The 18,238-nt window shown below is 38.6% G+C and overlaps 1 protein-coding gene across 1 annotated transcript in view; it reads left to right on the plus strand.

Moving 5' to 3' along the window:
• The window catches only part of IBTK (inhibitor of Bruton tyrosine kinase), a 171,931-nt gene that overhangs the window by 99,186 nt on the left and 54,507 nt on the right, over window positions 1-18,238 (plus strand). Inside the window, exons 20-23 of the mRNA XM_042782244.1 lie at window positions 2,616-2,728; window positions 6,473-6,621; window positions 8,064-8,227; window positions 17,930-18,022. Coding sequence (XP_042638178.1) covers window positions 2,616-2,728; window positions 6,473-6,621; window positions 8,064-8,227; window positions 17,930-18,022 — 519 coding nt within the window. The remainder of the gene's footprint in view (window positions 1-2,615; window positions 2,729-6,472; window positions 6,622-8,063; window positions 8,228-17,929; window positions 18,023-18,238) is intronic.

The following is an 18,238-nucleotide window of genomic DNA, read 5'->3' on the forward strand; positions in this document are numbered from 1 at the left end:
GCTGATTCTTTCTTCCATTGTTTAAATTCTGCTTCTATATTTTTCTGGGCAAAATACTTCTGTAGAGATAATGCCTTGGAAACCCACGGAGGGTTCACTATGAGTTGGAACTGACTCAACGGCAGTGAGTTTGGTTTTTGGTTTGATATCTTTCTGCTGAGCTATCTATTTTCGTTTTAGATTGTTAATCTTCTGAATTTCTAGTTGCTGGTTTTGTGTGGTTTCTAATTGTCTATTTATTTTGTAATTTTGTTCACATATCGTTTTATTTTTAATTCTTACAGAGTTTTGTCGATTTGTTTTCCTTAGTTTTGTCAGTGTTTTCCTTGATCTCTTTGAGGATCCTATATGTAAGCCTTTTGAATTCCTTATTAGATAGTTGCATCTCCATATCTTCCCTAAAAAGGTTTCTTTCTTTCCTACTTCCTTTTATCCTCAGTATTGGACATTCTTTACACCTTTGTATTAACACTGGAAGAAAAAAAAATTGGGAAACATGATTTTAAAAAAGTACTTGTATTCATTCTGAGCCTTGGAATAATACAAAGTGAATCATAATTAATAGTTACAGTTCTAACAAATTTAAAATATAAGTATTAAAAAATATAACCTTTAGATTAAACTTGATGGATTGAATGAGTGCATTTATCTTACCCCAACCAAGATTATAATAAATAAAAAGGAACATTGCATTAGAACAAAGGGTATAGGAAAAGAAAAAAAAAAAACAGCAGTTAATGGTGAAAAAACTTACTGCCATTCAGTCAATTCTGACTTATAGCGATCCTTTAGGACAGAGTAGAATTGTCCCATATGATTTCCAACACTGTGAATCTTTATGGAAGCAGACTGCTTTGTCTTTCTCCTGCTGAGTAGCTGGTAGTTTTGAACTGCTCACCTTTTGGGTAGCAGCGTAATGCTTGAACCCCATTGCCTCCAGACCTCCTAGAAGATGGTAATAGTTTTGGACATTGAAAAGTGACTGCCAGGAGGTAACTGACACAGAAAAGAAAAAGCTAGAAAAGAATTCTGCAGAGCCTTAGGAATTAATGTCACCAGGTTTATGAATACCAGAATGAGTGGTTGAACTTGGAAAAGATCATTTTTTGAAAGTCTTCCATTGGACCTCTGCTCTGTTCCTCAGTCCTGTCTAAAAAATTGATTATCCCGCCTCCATATTGGCAGGTTTACTCCTAGGAGATGTTGTATCTGAGAGGCTCCAGAGAATAGCACACCAGCCACAGATGAGGGGCTGTTCTGAAAAGGTTCCTCTCTAGAGAACCTTACTGGTTCAAGAGATCTGACCTGTAATGGTTCACATTTGTATATCCTCCAATAAAATATCCAGATTTCTATATAATCCTCCTATAGTGGGACTGACCTTTTGATGAGCCTTGTACAGAATTTCTGGTCAGTGTTTTTGGCTCACTTGCCAACTGGTTAAAATTACTTTCCTTCTGCTTGGTAAAAGCGTTTTTTTCAGAATATATGTGAAATATTTGAGAGTTCAAGTAATTTACTGTTTAACTGATTTTGTAGCTCATTCATAGATTGCTTCTTGGATTCCAGTGATGTTTGTTTTTAAAATCCTTTTCTTAAGTTTGGTGACTTTGGGGATACTTGATGTTTATTAATATCTGACTTATATAAGACATTATTTTAAATATTATTATTAAAATCATTGTATTACTATACATACCAATTGTCATTGAGTTGATTCTGACTCATGATGACCCCATGTGTGTCAGAGTAGAAGTGTGCTCCATAGAGTTTTCAGTGGCTGAATTTTTGGTAGTAGATTGCCAGACTTTTCTTATGAGGTGACTCTGGGTGGATTTGAGACATCAGCCTTTTGGTTAGCAGCCAAGCATGTTAACTTTCGCACCACTCAGAGGTGCCTATATATTACTGTTGCCAAAAATATTCATATTGTTCTCTGCAAAATAATTATATTCAAAGCTGACCTACGCAACTGTTGATGAACCAGATAATGAGATCTATAAGTTTTAGATAAAATATTATAGTTGTAGGCCTCATAGATGTTTTATTGTTCCTTTCCTTATTGAGAGTACCATTCTCTGAAATGCTTTACAATTATTATGAAATATTCCTAGTTCAAGATCGTAGTTGATCTTGTGATCAATACAATGAATGTGTACAGGATATTACTTTTCAAAATACTGTCCTTTAGACCATCTTGCTTTTAACTTTCACAGAAATGTTAAAACAAGTAATAGTAGTATCACACTGGGGGAAACAAAATGCACTGCCATCGAGTTGATTCCAATTCACAGTGACCCGTTGGGTTTCTGAGGAAGAAAATCTTTATGGAACTAGATTGTCCCATCTTCTTTCTGCAGAGTGGATGGTGAGTTTGAGTCACCAACCTTAGATTAGCAGTCAAATGCCTTAGGCACTGTGCTAACACTAAGGCCCGCTGAAATGAAATATTTTGCTCAGGACCACATAGTTGTGACTAAAATCTGTTTATTCTTATTTGTTTTTGTTTATCCAAAGTGGTATATTCTGGTGGTCAAATGCATAGTTCTTCAGCTGTTTAATCTCTCAACTGAACATATTTTCATAAAGTGATTTTTATATATACTTTTTCCTAGGGAAACTATGTTCAAGAAAGCAAAAACAAAAGCAAAAAAGAAGTCACGTAAGCGTTCTGATAGTTCTGGAGGTTATAACCTTTCAGACGTTATTCAGAGTCCACCATCCACAGGTTAGTAAAAAGTATTGTAGCGTATTTTTACAGTTCTAATCTTTTATGTGTCTTTATTAATTATCTAATTTATATGTATAAAATCCTATTAAATCCCATCCATTGAGTCTACTGAAACAGAAAATATACCTTTTTTTTATTTTTGGAGGCTACAAAAAATTTTAGTGTGCTTTAATAAGTACTCAGCAGTGTGGTGTGGGGCACAGAAATCAATCAAAGTAGTCTGAGATCTGTTGAAGGAAAGAGATACCTGAACTGGATCTTAGAGAATGAAGAGAAGTTAGTTTAGTAAAGGGACAGGTATAAATACTAAACAAGGGGATAATATGTACCTAAACTTAGAAGCAATAGAAAGAACTGCCCATTTTTTCTGCATATAGTTTATCGTGTCTCAACCATATAGGATGGTTGCAGATAAGAGATGGTTGGAGAGTGTCAGATGGGTGGCTTTTTATGGACTTTTAAAGCAGATTGTAACTGAATAAGAGTTACATTTTTTAGAAAGACCACTTTGTCCAGTAGCATAAAGGGTTTGAGGTGGGCAAAATAGGACAGAGACTCTTATTATCAAATATGGTTGACCCTTGACCAACATGGTTTTGAACTCCATGGGTCCACTTCTACTTGAATTTTCTTCAAGGTATGGATCTTGAAGAAATTAATGAACTGATGGACATCCACCCAACGCAGACCCACTGCATCGAGTCATTTCCAGTGCATGGAGACCCCCATAGGGCCAGGGCTGTAAATCTTTACTGAAGCGACTGCCTCATCTTTCTCCCGTGGAGCATCTGGGGGGTTCAAATTGGTGACTTTGGTTAGCCGGCCAGTGCCTTAACATAGTGCCACCAAAGCTTCTTTAATAGACACTACAACAGACGAACTGGCAGAAGACAAGTTAATGGTGATAAATGCTTCTGAACCAATGCCAGATGAAGAAGATGTAGTAAAAGCAGTACCAGAAAACAATTGTTATTAGGCAATCTGGCAGAAGGGTTTCTGTTATTCAAGGTTGCTTTTGACTTCTTTTATGACATGGACTTTTCTATGACATGAACACTAAAACTAAAGCAAACAGTGAAAGAAGGTTGGTACCATATAGAACATTTGTAGAGAAATGAAAAAAGAAAAAAGTCACATTATAATGTATTTCCATAAAGTTACATTGAGTATGCCTGCTTCTTCTGCCTCCCCTTCTACCTCCTCTACCTCTTCTGCCTCTGCCACCCCTGAGATAGCACAGCCTCTCTTCTTCCTACTCTAATCAGCCTCGTCAACATGAAGATCATGAGGATGAAGACCTTTATTATGATCCACTTCCACTTAATGAATAGTAAATAATCATCATGCTGTACAGTTTATAAACTTGTCTGTTGTGTATATGTGAGTGTCTTCATGTGAAAATCTAATAACTGTAAAAAAAAAACTGTGTTAATTGATTGTTTATGTTATTGTTAAGGCTTCTGGGCACTAGTAGGCTATTAGTAGGTAAGGTTTTGGGAAGTCAAAAATGAAACATAGATTTTTGAATGCACTGGGGATCAGTAGCCCTAACCCTTGTGTTGTTCAAAGATCAACTGTAGATTCAATTCAGTACTTAAGGTGAGAGACCAAGGGAGATGTCATTCATGTACTCAAGCAGCTTGTAATCTAGTAATATAAATTTTAGATGTAGGCATAATATGAGCCTGTTTGAAAGTAAAGGTTATATAGATTTTTCTAAAGTTTTTCCCAGTTTTTTAGTTTGTAAAATCTTTCACTTACTGAAAATTTGGAAGAATACCATGAATACCTATATATTCATTGTCCAGATTTATTGTTAATGTCTTACCACATTTGTTTTTCCTCCCAAGCTCTCTTGTTTGCTCCCCACTGTCACTGTGCAAATAAAAACTCACTACCGTCAAGTCGGATCTGACTCATAGTGACCCCTCCTTGGGTTTCCGAGGCAGTATCACTGCAGAAGTAGATTGCTCAACCTTCCTTCCAAGGAGTGGCTGGTGTTTGAACCGCCAGCCTTCTGGTTAGCAGTCAAAAATAATATGCATCTCCTAAGAAGGGTATTCTTCTATAAAATCACAATACCTTTGTCCTACCTAAGATAATTAATACTAATCCATTAATATTATAATATTAATATTATAATATTTATATTACAATATTAGTATTACAGGTCACATCCGGATTTCACTAATCATCCAAAAATATTTCTGTAGCTTTGTTTCAGTCTTTTAAAAAAATAAGTTCCAATCAAGATTCACGTTGCCTTTGGTTATTAATTAATACCTCTTCAGTCTCTTTTAAATAGGATAGCTCCACCATGCCCTTTTATAGTTTTGTCTTGTTTTCCAAAAGTTCAAAATATTTCTCTTATGAAATATCCCACTTTCTAGATTTGTCTGATTAAATTCAGGTTAAACTATCTAAACTTTTAACAGTTTTTTTTTAGATGAAACATGAGACGTGCATTTAAAATAATGACACTACAGTACTGCTGGACTTTGAAGCAGTAGCATAGTGGCTAAGACACTTGCCTGCTAACCAGACGGCTGGTGGTTCAAACCCACCAGCCACTCCTCGGAAGGAAGGTTGGGCAATCCTACTTCTGTAGTGATATTGCCTCAGAAACCCAAGGAGGGGTCACTATGAGTCGGGGCCGACTCGACGGCACATAATAATATAATAATTGTTAGCACATGTGTTGTTGTTGTTGTTAGGTGCCGTCATCTCGTTTCCAACTCACAGTCTATGAACAGCAGAACGAAACACTTCCTGGTCTTGTGCCAGCCTCACGATTCTTGCTAAACTTGAGCCCATCATTGCAGCCCACATGTGTTAGAGTACTAGATTTCCATAGCTGAATGGGACTGTGTCCTTTATTTTTTATATTGTGATTTGGGTGAAAGTTTACAGAGCAAACTGGTTTTCCATTCAACAGTTCACAGACATTTTGTTTTATGTCATTGATCAATTCTCACCATTTAACAGCATTCTTCTTACTTCCCCCGTGTTTACCATGTCTTTTCCTTCTCTTTTTTTATCCCTTCCTGCCTTCTGAGCTTTATCCCTGGGCAAATGCTGCCCTTTTGATCTCATATGGTTGATTGTTCTAATGAGTGCATACCGTTCTAGTATTATTATTCTCATTACAGGCCTGTCTATTGTTTGGCTGAAAGTTGAGCCATTGGGATATGAGTTCAGTTCCAGGCTTGAAGGGTGTCTAAGGGCCGTAGTCTTGGGAGTTCCATCTGTCTCTATCAGACCAGTAAGCCTAGTCTTTTTTATGATTTTGAGTTTTGTTCCACATTATTCTCCCACTCTATCCAGGAACTTCTATTGTTGATCCTGTTTAGAACTGTCAGTAGTAGTAGCTGGGCATGATCTAATTCTGGTCTCAGGGCCATAGAGCCAGGGGTTCTTGTGGCCCATTAGTCCTTTTGATTGTTGCCTTGCATCTTTGGTTTTCTTTACTCTTCTTTGCTTGAGACAGGAAGAGACCAGTAGTTAAACATTGTGAAAATTATAACCAACATCATGAAAAATTTGTATAAAAATTGTTAAATGGGAACCTATTTGCTCTGTAAATTGTTATCTGAAATACAATTAAATATTTTTTAAAAAAGCTTTTGACATAGAATATAATTTAAATGTTATTAAATTGGCATAAGTGGAAACTTTTAGTTCTGTTTGATTTATTAAGTATACATATGTTTAAATATATATTATTTTATTTTCACTTTTTAGGATTAGTAACATCAGGTAAAACCTATTCTGTGGAATCTCTCCCAGAACTATTAACTTCAGACTCTGAAGGAAGCTATGCAGGAGCGGGTAGTCCTAGAGATTTACAGTCTCCTGATTTCACAGCAGGATTTCATTCAGATAAGATTGAGGTTTGTTTTTAATGTACTGTTTCCTTAACTTAATTTTTTAGACATGAGACAGTTTTTCTTTCATTATTTTTGCTTTAACCTCTCTGTTAGTTGGTTTGTGTCGCTGTTGTGTGTGCCTTCAGGTTGATTCTGACTTAAAGCAACTCTATGAGACAGGTAGAACTGCCCCATAGTGTTTCCTAGGCTGTAATCTTTACAGGAGCAGATTGCCAGGTCTTTTCTTGTGTAGAGTGGTGCTGGGTTTGAACAGTCAATCTCTTCATTAGCAGCTGAGTGGTTAACCGTTGTGCCATCAGTGCTCCTTGGCTGGTTTATAAGAAGGTATAACTAGAGGCTAGTGTAAGTAGTACTAGTTTTCTCAAATTTGCACAGTGTTTTTAAGATTTTAATGACAGTTTTGAATCTTTTATGACTTTATAATCTTTCTATTATATATAACTAAAATGCAGTGTTTGATGTAAAATATAAAAACACTGTAGACATATTGAAAAAATATACTTTTAGCTAAATTACTTGAAATTTATAATATCTACTGAAAGTTGTAGAAGAAAAATTATTTGAAAATAAATCTAATTTAAAATTCTGCATAGTTTCTTTCCTATGGTGTTAACCAGAAAAACAGTCTGGAATAATTCAGTACTTATAATAATATATCCACAGTTGACATTAAACTTCAAAGTTCTTAGCCTGGTCAGTATAGAGAAGCCATAATTTTAGATACTTCATAGGATTTATGTCCTATAATTGTTAATCTACAAGGAATGAGGTTCTTTCTAATTTACTAGAGAAACCCCTATGCATCCGTAGAACATTTACAACTATAGAAATTTGTGAGGCAATGGGACTTTACTTTTCTTCTTAGAGTCATCTAGGGCTCAAGGATTGAATCTAACTATCTAACTTTATTTTATTTATGGAAAATAGATGCCTTGGGGCATTTTTTGTCATATTAATGCTCTGATTCAACTGGAAGACAACTGAGGTTTCAAGGAAGCTTGAAGGCATATCATAGATAATTTTATAATAATAACATCTATCCTGGCAGTAGAAATACCCTATTAATAACTTCCTTGACAGACAGTTAATAACTATAATTTTAGAGCCTCTTTTGAAGTATCAGCCTTATTTGAGAATTTAGGTGCTTTAATTATATTCAAAGTGAATAATACAGTATTTATACCCTTTTTTTGTTTTATGAGAGTCATGGACATTAATTTTACCTTAGTGCTTCATATCTTATTTGAACAGCTTTTATCAACACCTTTGTTTCGTACTCAGGTAGATAGGAATTTAATATGCAAATTTCTTCCCTATAAATTATTTATGTTCATAATAATCTGGTTATAGTCACTGATATGACTGCTATATGTTAGTTACTATGCTAGATGTATACTATTTGCATGCTATTGTTGACTTTTTTTAATGTTTTTATCTTTCCCCAGGGGAAAATTAAACCATGTGTTAATGGCACACCTCCTACATATTCTAGAGAAGATTTAAAACCCCTGGAAAAATCACCAGTACTTAAAACATCTGCTCCACAGCCCATTCCTGGTAACACAGTTGATGGTACAAGCTCTTCCATTTGGGTTGTTGGCTCTTTCAGGTGAAATTTTCATTTTTTTCTCTACCTATTAGTCTGACAAATACTATTCATTTTTAATCAAAAGAAAAATTTTAATGAAGTATATTTTAAAAATAGTAATATAAATTTTTAATTAAAAATTACATAAGTGCTTACAAAATGCTAACCAGTTAAAATAGGCTAAAATTTATTTTTTTCTAGGTAAAATTATATTGCTTTAATATTATCATCAGTGAAAAGTAGCAAATACATAATATGTATATATTGTGACTTGGTATGTTCCTGGAAAATGCCGGGCCGTGTTCTTGTGCGTTTAATCAGGCAATCCTTAGGAGGTACTATCGGTGTTTGTCAGACTCTAGGTAGCTGGTCCTCAAGTCCTGCCCAGGAGCCTTGCTTGGCACAGATGGCCCTATCTTAGATTAAAGGGTGCAGCAAGAACTTATAACTACTTAGAGAGAGAAAAAGTTAAATATAACATAAAGTTGAAGCCAGTTTTTATAGAAATGGCTTTCTTTCTTTTAATTGTGATTTGGGTGAAAATTTACAGAGAAAATTCACTTTCTATACAACAGTTCACATACTCTTTGTCTCATGACATTAACTACAGTTTACCCCAATGCAACAGCTTCCTTCCCACTTCCTCCCGATAGTTACCTCTTCCCTGTGTCCATCCCTCTATGCACTCCTGTCCCCTTAGCTGTCTCCCTGTGCATAAACAGCCCTTCTTTCTCCCATGATTGATTTTTCCAAGGAGTTTATCTACCTCAGGTAAATGTTCAACTCATATGCTTGTCTTTTGTTTGGCTGGAAGCAATAGGTGTGGGTTCAATTCCAGAACTGAAGGGAAGCTAGGGACCATAGTCTCAGGGGTTTCACCAGGCTCTATCAGACCTGCAAACCTGGTCCCTTTTTTTTTCTCCAAATGATTTTGAGTTTTGTTCCACATTGTTCTACCTCTCTATCCAGGATCTCCTATGTAGATCCCCCTTTGAGTGGTTGACAGTGGTAGCAGGGTACCATCTAGTTCTTCTGGTCTCATAGTCATATAGGCTGCAGATCGCATGGTGTACCAGTCACTAGGACTAATTGTTTCCATGAATCTTTGGTTTTCTTCATTCTTCTTTGCTCTGGATGAAGAGAGACCTATTGTTGCATCTAGGTGGCTGCTTGCAGGCTTTTAAGATCCCAGTCACTACTTGCCACAGTAGGAGGTGGAACAATGTTTTGTGTAGTATGTTATGCCAATTGAGCTGATGTCCCCTGCAACTATGGTCCTGAGCCCACTGGTTGAACTGCTTGGTCCCTCTGGGCAGCTGGCTGTGACCAAGAAGTGACTACAACTTTGTCAAGAAATGGCATCTTAACTAAAATATATAGAGTCTTATTCTAACCATATGGAGTCAGGTCTAATAAGGCAAAAATCATTATCCTCACAATAGCAGCTTTTTTTTTTTTTTTTTTTCCTTGGATAATAGATATTGGTTAAAATTCTCACTCAGGAAGACCATTCATGGGCTTACTTTACCTTTTTCAGCATATTAAGGGGTATTTTAAGATCTCACAAAGTTTATTATTACTCACTTTTCACAGAGTATTCATTACTATGCTATAAATTTGTCTGTATTTTGTACATACTTTTCTTTTATTCAGAAAAGTCAATTTTTAAAACCAAAGAAATAGATGTAATTTGAATACAGTGTTTGTTCTTTCATAGTGCTTATTGAGCCAGTGCTACATTTTTATATACCTACTATGGTTGGTGTGTTAGACTGGGTTCTCTAGAGAAGCAAAACTAGTAAAGCTTATATAAGCATATAGACAAAGAGAAATTTATCTTAGGAAAATTGCTCACACACTTATAGAAGCTGGCAGGTCCCAAGTTCTTGGATCAAACATCAAGCTGGAGGCTTTTCCCAACTCTTGCAGCTGCAGGGGCTGATGAGCTCAAGGTTGGCAGGTAGTATACCGGTCGTTGAATCCAACAAGTGACAAATCCAAGATCTCCAGGCTGAATGGTGGAGTGTTCGCTCACGGACAGTTGTAGGCAGCACAACAGGATCCCAATCCAGAGGAGTGTCTCTTTTCCCAGAATATTCATAAATATATTGGAAGCAGGCCATACTCCTAGGGAAACTCCCTTTCAACGGATTGCTACTCAAAACATATACATCCAATCCCATCATGGGAATAACCCACATCACAATTGCTTAAGCTGCACAGAATTGTGGTCCAGCACCAAGTTGACACACAGCACCAACTATCACAGTCCACCCCTTGTCAATTTGGCAGTTGTACACATCTTCTTAACCATATATAATCTCTAAAAAAGGACAATTATAAATTCATATTTGTGCCTAACATGATACGCTCACATGCGTATAACCAAAATGCATTAAACTTACATTTCACAGTTCATAACAGAAGGAAACAAAAATATTTGATACATATATACAATAAAGAAAGATAACAATCACTGTCCTCATTTCTGCAACTGGTCACGTGGTTGTAGCTGATATTCAGAACTACCTTCTTCTGCCACACATTCCGTATTTCCCTTGCCTTCAGCAAGCACCTCAGCTGGTCATGGTTCTTTGCCTGGTGGAGTGGCCCAAACTTCATTATTTAATGTCAATCCAATTTCCCCTTGGTAATCAGGATCTATCATACCAGATAGTACAGTAATGCCCTTCTTTGCCTGTTGATCCAGAGGCATAAGGAAGCCAAAATGGCTGGGTGGCTTTCTTAACTTCCAGCTCAATGTAATCAGTATTGTGTTGCCAGGTAGGAGTGCTCCTCCCTTTGGGACTAAGATCTCCAGACCTGCAGAACATAGAGTAGCAAGAACAGGAAGCAAAAATATCTTGAGTGGGTCACTAGGGGTAATAGTGAGTGGCACCACTCCTGTTTCCACCCCTTGGTTCCTGGACCCATGAATCCTGGCTATTGAAAAAACAGCGCCATATATTGGATGCTGGTTTAGAGCATATCCAGCCTCCTGGAGAGCATTGCCCCAACCCTTCAAGGTATTGCCACCTACCTGGCCCTGCAGTTGTGTTTTCAGTAAGCCATTCCATCGTTCTGTCAAGCCAGCTGCTTCTGTATGATGGGGAACATGGTAAGACCAGTGAATTCCATGAGCATCGGCCCACTGCCACACTTCATTTGCTGTGAAGTGAGTCCCTTGATCTAAAGCAATTCTGTGTGGGATACCATGACAGTGGATAAGGCATTCTGTAAGTCCATGGATGGTAGTTTTGGCAGAAGCATTGCGTGCAGGGAAGGCAAATCCATATCCAGAATAAGTATCTGTTCCAGTAAGAACAAAACACTGTCCTTCCCATGATGGAAGTGGTCCAGTATAATTAACCTGGTGCCAGGTTGCTGGCTGATCACCCCAAGGAATGGTTCCGTATTGTGGACTCAGTGTCAGTCTCTGCTGCTGACAGATTGAGCACTCATCAGTGGCAGTAGCCAAATCAGCCTTGGCAAGTGGAAGTCCATGTTGCTGACCCCATGTATAACCTCCACCCCTGCCACCATGGCCAATTTGTTCATGAGCCCATTGAACAATGACAGGAGTAGCTGGGGAAAAGGATGGCTGGTTTCCACTGAACGTGTCATCTTATCCACCTGATTGTTAAAAGTCCTCCTTTGCCAAGGTCACCTTTTGGTGGGCATTCACATGAGACACAAATATCTTTACTCCTTTGACCCATACAGAGACATCTGTCCACATACCTCTTCCCCATACATCCTTGTCACCAATTTTCCAATCATGTTCCTTCCAAGTCCCAGACCATCTGGCCAAGCCATTAGCTACAGCCCATGAATCCATATACAGTCACACATTTGGCCATTTCTTGTACCATGCAGAATGAACAGCCATATGCATGTCTTGAAGCTCTGCACATTGGGAGGATTTCCCTTCACCACTGTCCTTCAAGGAAATCCCAGAAAGGGACTGCAGTGCCATTGCTGACCACTTTTGAGTGGTGCCTGCATATCGTGCAGAACCATCTGTAAACCAGGCACAAGTTTTGTCTTCCTCAGTCAACTGATCATAAGGAACTCCCCGTGAGGCCATAGATGCGGACTGGGAGAGAGAAGGTAATGTGACTGGAATGGAGACCATAGGCATTTGGGCCACTTCCTCATGCAACTTCCTTGTGCCTTCAGGTCCTGCTTACGCCTGATATCTGATATACCACTTCCATTTAATGATGGAGTGCTGCTGTGCATGTCCAACTTTATGACTGTGGGTCAGGCCAGTTCATGATGGGCAGGCAGCTCACATCTCATGGTGACTTAGTGGCCCATGGTTAGACATTCAGTCTCTACTAAAGGCCAGTAACAAGCCAAAAGCTATTTCTCAAAAGGAAAGTAGTTATCTGCAGAGGATGGTAGGGCTTTTCTCCAAAATCCCAAGGGTCTGCATTGCAATTCACCAATAGGGACCTGCCAAAGACTCCAAACAGTATCTCTGTCTGCTACAGACACTTCAAGCAGGATTCTATCAGCTGGATCATATGGCCCAAGTGACAGAGCAGCCTGCATGGCAGTCTGAACTTGTTGTAGGGCTTGTGTTATTCTGGGCCCCACTCAAAACTAGTAGCTTTCCAAATCACTTGATAAATAGGCCGCAGCAACACACCCAGATGAGGGACATGTTGCCTCCAAAATCCAAAGAGGCCCACCAGACGTTGTGCCTTCTTTTTAGTTGTGGGGGAAGCCAGAAACAATAACTTATCCTTCACATCAGTAGGAATATCTCGACATGCCCCACACCATTGGACCCCTAGAAATTTCACTGAGGTGGAAGGTACCTGAATTTTTCTTGGGTTATTTTCCCACCCTCTAGCATACAGATATCTCACCAGTAAGTCTAGAGTCATTGATACTTCTTCCTTAATAGGTCCAATCAGCATAATGTCATCAATATAATGGACCAGTGTAATGTCTTGTGGAAGGGAAAGGCGATCAAGATCCCTACAGATAAATTATGACATAATGCTGGGGAGTTGATATACCCCTAAGGAAGCACCGTGCAAGTATATTATTAGCCTTGCCAGCTGAAGGCAAACTGCTTCTGATGGTCCTTTGAAATTGATATTGAGACAAAGGCATTGGCCAGATCAATAGCTGTGTACCAAGTCCCAGGAGGTGTACTAATTTGCTCAAGCAATGAAACCACATCAGGAACAGCAGCTGCAATTGGAGTCACCACCTGATTAAGTTTACGATAATCTACTGTCATTCTCCAAGATCCATCTGGTTTTTGCACAGGCTAAATAGGTGAATTAAATGAGGATATGGTGGGAATGACCATCCCTGCATCCTTCAAGTCCTTGATGGTGGCAGCAATCTCTCCAATCCCTCCAGGGATGTAGTATTGCTTTTGGTTTACTATTTTTGTAGGTAGAGGTGGTTCTAATGGCTTCCACTTGGCTTTTCCTCCCATAATAGCCCTTACTCCACATGTCAGGGACCCAATGTGGGAATTCTGCCAATTGCTCAGTATATCTATTCCAATTATGCATTCTGGAACTAGGGGAATCACTACAGGATGGGTTCAGGGACCCACTTGACCTACTGTGAAATGTACCTTAGCTAAGACTCCATCAATAACTTGACCTCCATATGCCCCTACTCTGACTGGTGGGCCACAATGACGCTTTGGGTCTCCTGGAATTAGCGTCAGTTCAGAGCCAGCGTCCAGTAATCCCTGAAAAGTCTGAGAATTTCCCTTTCCTCAATGAACAGTCATTCTTATAAAAGGCCTCAGATCCCTTTGGGGATGGATGGGAGAAAGATTGACATTATAAATTGTTAGCAATATAGTGGGGTCCTTCCTCAAGGGGACCCAGCCTCCCCTTCACTCAAGGGGTTCTGGGTCTGTAAACTGACTCCAGTCTGGGATTGATTGTGAGGCTGTGACTCTGTATTCTGGTGATTCAATCTAGGCTGCTGTTCACATGACATAGAATTCTTCTGTCTATACAAATCAAGTAAATATTTAGTAGGTTTGCCATGTATTTCACTACTAGGAACACCATGACTAAGTAGCCAAAGCCGTAATTCCATATGAGTCAGAGTATTCTGATTACTCTTTGGACTCTGCTGTCCATTATGGTAAGCATGGCCACATTGCCTTTGTCAATTAACTGTTGCCACTTGGCCCCTACTACCACAGACTCCAATCAGCCCCATCGTAGTTACGTGTCTTAGTTCAATTATGGCAGTTCCCACTGTCAAATCTGGCTTACATAAAATAGGAATCACAGCAGTCTTCAAGGATGCTGGGGCTCCCTTCACAAGTTTATTCCTCACCATACTTGTGAAAGGCGTGTTCTCTGGACTCTCCATTTCTGGCTCTATGAGTCTAATCTGATAAATCCATTCTAACAGGCCAGTTTCTCTAAGCTTCTGGATACCTTCTTCTACATTATACCAAGACAGATCTGGTACTTCAACTTGACTTAAAATAGGTGACTACATAATCGTTGCTTCAGTAAGCCAACCAAATAAACAATTAGATCCTTACCTAACCTATGGAGCTGAAACACTGAATGAAGAATCTGTATTTAGTGGGCCTAAATCAGTAAACTCAGACTAGTCCAATGTTACATTCCTTGCACCATTATCCACACCCTCAATAACCATTCCCATTCATATTCTCCAGGGTTCTGTCTGTACATGTTAGTAAAATCAAGTAGATCTTTTCGGGTGTAGTGTACCACCTCCTCAGTCACACCTTTGTATTTCACCTTTTGGGGCTCACTTGGACTTAATTTTAGTTACAGGTCTAGCAGCAACAATGGTTGGTTGGGGAAGTTCCTGAGAACATTAAGCAATGTCTTCCATGGCCTTTGCCTCAGTCAGTGACCCAGCAGGAACAGTTGGGTTAATCCCATCAAACTGATGTGGAAAGGATAATGGTTTTACAGTAATCCCTTCAGATGGGAGGGATTCAACAGAATTTAAAGGTACCTGGTAGCATAGTGCCTAAGGCACTTGACTGCTAACCAGAAGGCTGGCAGTTCAAATCCACCAGCCACTCCTCAGAAGGAAGATGGGCAATCTACTTCCGTAGTGATACTGCCTCAGAAACCCAAGGGGTTGCTATGAGTTGGGTCTGACTCGATGGCACATAACAACAACAACAACATATCCTGATCTTCCTATCTGCCCATATGTCCCCATTCCAGGTTTCAGGATCCCATTTTTTCCCACTCAATGCCCTCACTTTAACTTCAGACACCATTCTGGGTTAACAATTCAATTGACATTGTAATGCAGCCACCCTTACAATAAGACTCTGGTTTTGGTTTTCAGCAACATCAGCTCTGTTACTAGAAGAAGGCTTTTTTTCAGAGCACAACTGGAAACATTGAGGTCTTTTATGTTGCGTTTATGCTGTGACTCATCTTGCTCTGTACCACTTTGCCTACCATAAGTAGGACCAACCAACCAGCTTCCTTATATTCCTCATGATGACAAAATTGCAGAAAGTATCAAATATGCAATCACTCAGAGCCTCACTTCTCAAAAGTACTTGATCTGTTGGTGGTGCTATTTTGCATGTTAATGTTGACACCTCACACCATGGATTAGCAGGGCCCTCTTTATTAATGGAGGCAGGATCACCAGTGCCTTTATGATGAATCAAATTGGAGAACCAAAACAGAATTGGTGAGAACCAATTTAGGAAACCCTTCTTTAGAATTTTGTCTTGGAAGGAAGGTTGGGCAATCCTACTTCCGTAGTGATACTGCCTCGGAAACCCAAGGAGGGGTCGCTATGAGTCGGGGCCGACTCGATGGCAAAACAACAACAACAACAACAAGATCCACTCTTGGTACCAAATGTGTTAGGCTGGATTCTCTAGAGAAACAAAACTAGTAGAGCTTATATATACATATAAAGAAAGAGAAATTTATCTTAGGAAGATAGCTCACACACTTATAGAAGCTGGGAAGGCCCAAGTTCTTGGATCAGACATCAAGCTGGAGGCTTTTCCTGATTCACACAGCTTCAGGGGCTGACAAGCTCAAGGTTGGCAGGCAGTATACCAGCTGTTGACTCCAGCTAATGACGAATCCAAGATCTCCAGGCTGAATGGTGGAGTGTTCACTAATGGACAGTTGTAGGCAGCACAACAGGATCCCGCACAACAGGATTCCGATCCACGAAAGAGTGTCTCTTTTTCCAGGATGTGCATAAATATATCGGAAGCAGGCCACACCCCTAGAGAAACTCCCTTTCAACAGATTGGCTGCTCAAAACATATACATCCAATCCCATCATGGGAATAATACACATCACAGTTGCTTAAAGTGCACAGATTGTGGTCCAGCAAAGTTGACACACAGCTCCAAATATCACAGTTGGTAATAGGCTAAAACTGCTAAATGCTTATCAGATATACTATAATCTGGACCATAATTTTTTACTCTTACAGTGAAATGAGAAATGCAGTATTCAAGGGACATGCTAGTAATTTCTCTCCCTTTAACCTTGTATTTAATAAGTACTAATATATTTCCACCAATATGTTTTAACGAGAGTTTGGTAGAAAGTCAGCAATTTAGGCTGAGTCTATACTGTTTTAGTCTAGTACCCCTTGAGAGATGTTAAACATAATCATTATTTTTATATTCAGTTTGAAGCATTGCTTAGCTGGAATAATTAATTGAACTTATTTTGATGAAAGACTATAAAAGAAACCAAAAAACTAAAACCCAAACTTATTGCCATCAAGTTGATTCCGACTCATAGAGACCCCCTCAGGTTTCCGAGGCAGTAAATCTTTACCAAAGTAGATTGCCCAGTCTTCCTTCTGCAGAGTGGATGGTGGGTTTGAACCACCAACCTTCTGGTTAGCAGTCAAATGCCTTAGGTACTATGCCACCAGCACTCCTTATAAAAGAAACTGCCATCTTTTAATATGTAATATATGTCTAGTTTTTAGCTACACCAGAGATTTCATTTAGATGAGAAATTTTCTGTTCTTGAAGATTGTAGAATTCTTTCTTTCATTGTGATACAACCCTTTTGGTAAACTTCTAATTGTTCAGCCTCCTTAAGTTTTCTATTAAAAGTATATTTTTATTATTATTAAATAGTAATAAGAATTTTATATGTTAAATAATAGAAAGGAAAGAACATAATTTTTAAGCTCCAGGCATCCTAAAGGAGCTCTGGTAGCATAGTGCCTAAGGCATTTGACTGCTAACTAGAAGGACGGTGGTTCAAACCCACCAGCCACTCTTCGGAAGGGGGTTGGGCAGTCTACTTCCATAGTCATACCACCTTGGAAACTCAAGGTGTCACTATTAGTCGGATCCGACTCAGTGGTAGTGAGTGCTTTTTTTTAGTTATTCATCCTAAAAGGTTAAGAATTTACTTTGATTTTTGGTGGGTTCTTCTGCCTAAGAACCTTTCCATTGCTTGACTTTTTTTTTTTTTTTTAATATAGAAGTTTCAGTTATATTACTTAACATTATGACGTTGGAGGTATTTTAGTTATTGTTTAGGTATGTACATGTAAAAGGAGCTTTCATTCAAAATATCCTTTTTGAGGTTGGCCATAGCTGATGAAATAGGCTTAAATGATATTCTTATTATCAATTTTATATATAATATACAATTTTAGTGAAGTTTGGGGGCTGGACTTTATGGGTAAATGAATACTTTATAAGCTAATTTTCATGTGTCTTTTAGTCCTGTCAGCCCTCCTGTCATGGATCTCAGAACCATCATGGAAATGGAAGAAAGTAGACAGAAATGTGGAGCTACACCAAAGACAAATTTGGGGTTGGTTGAAAAAATCATAAAAGAAAGACCATATTGAGTTCTGTTTCCACCCTAGAGAATTAGAAAGACTACTTGACTTGTTCTAGTATTTTTCTGTATTTGATATTATAGTTAAATATAAACCCTTTTCTAAGTAATTTAATCTTCATACCATTATTTCTTAAATTTGTGCTGAGGATTGAGTTGATAGTCTAGCTTGTATTGAATATGGTATTA

This window comes from Orycteropus afer, unplaced genomic scaffold, assembly GCF_000298275.1.
Source record: "Orycteropus afer afer isolate SDZICR_OR568_19922 unplaced genomic scaffold, OryAfe1.0 scaffold00011, whole genome shotgun sequence".
Lineage (NCBI taxonomy): Eukaryota > Metazoa > Chordata > Mammalia > Tubulidentata > Orycteropodidae > Orycteropus > Orycteropus afer.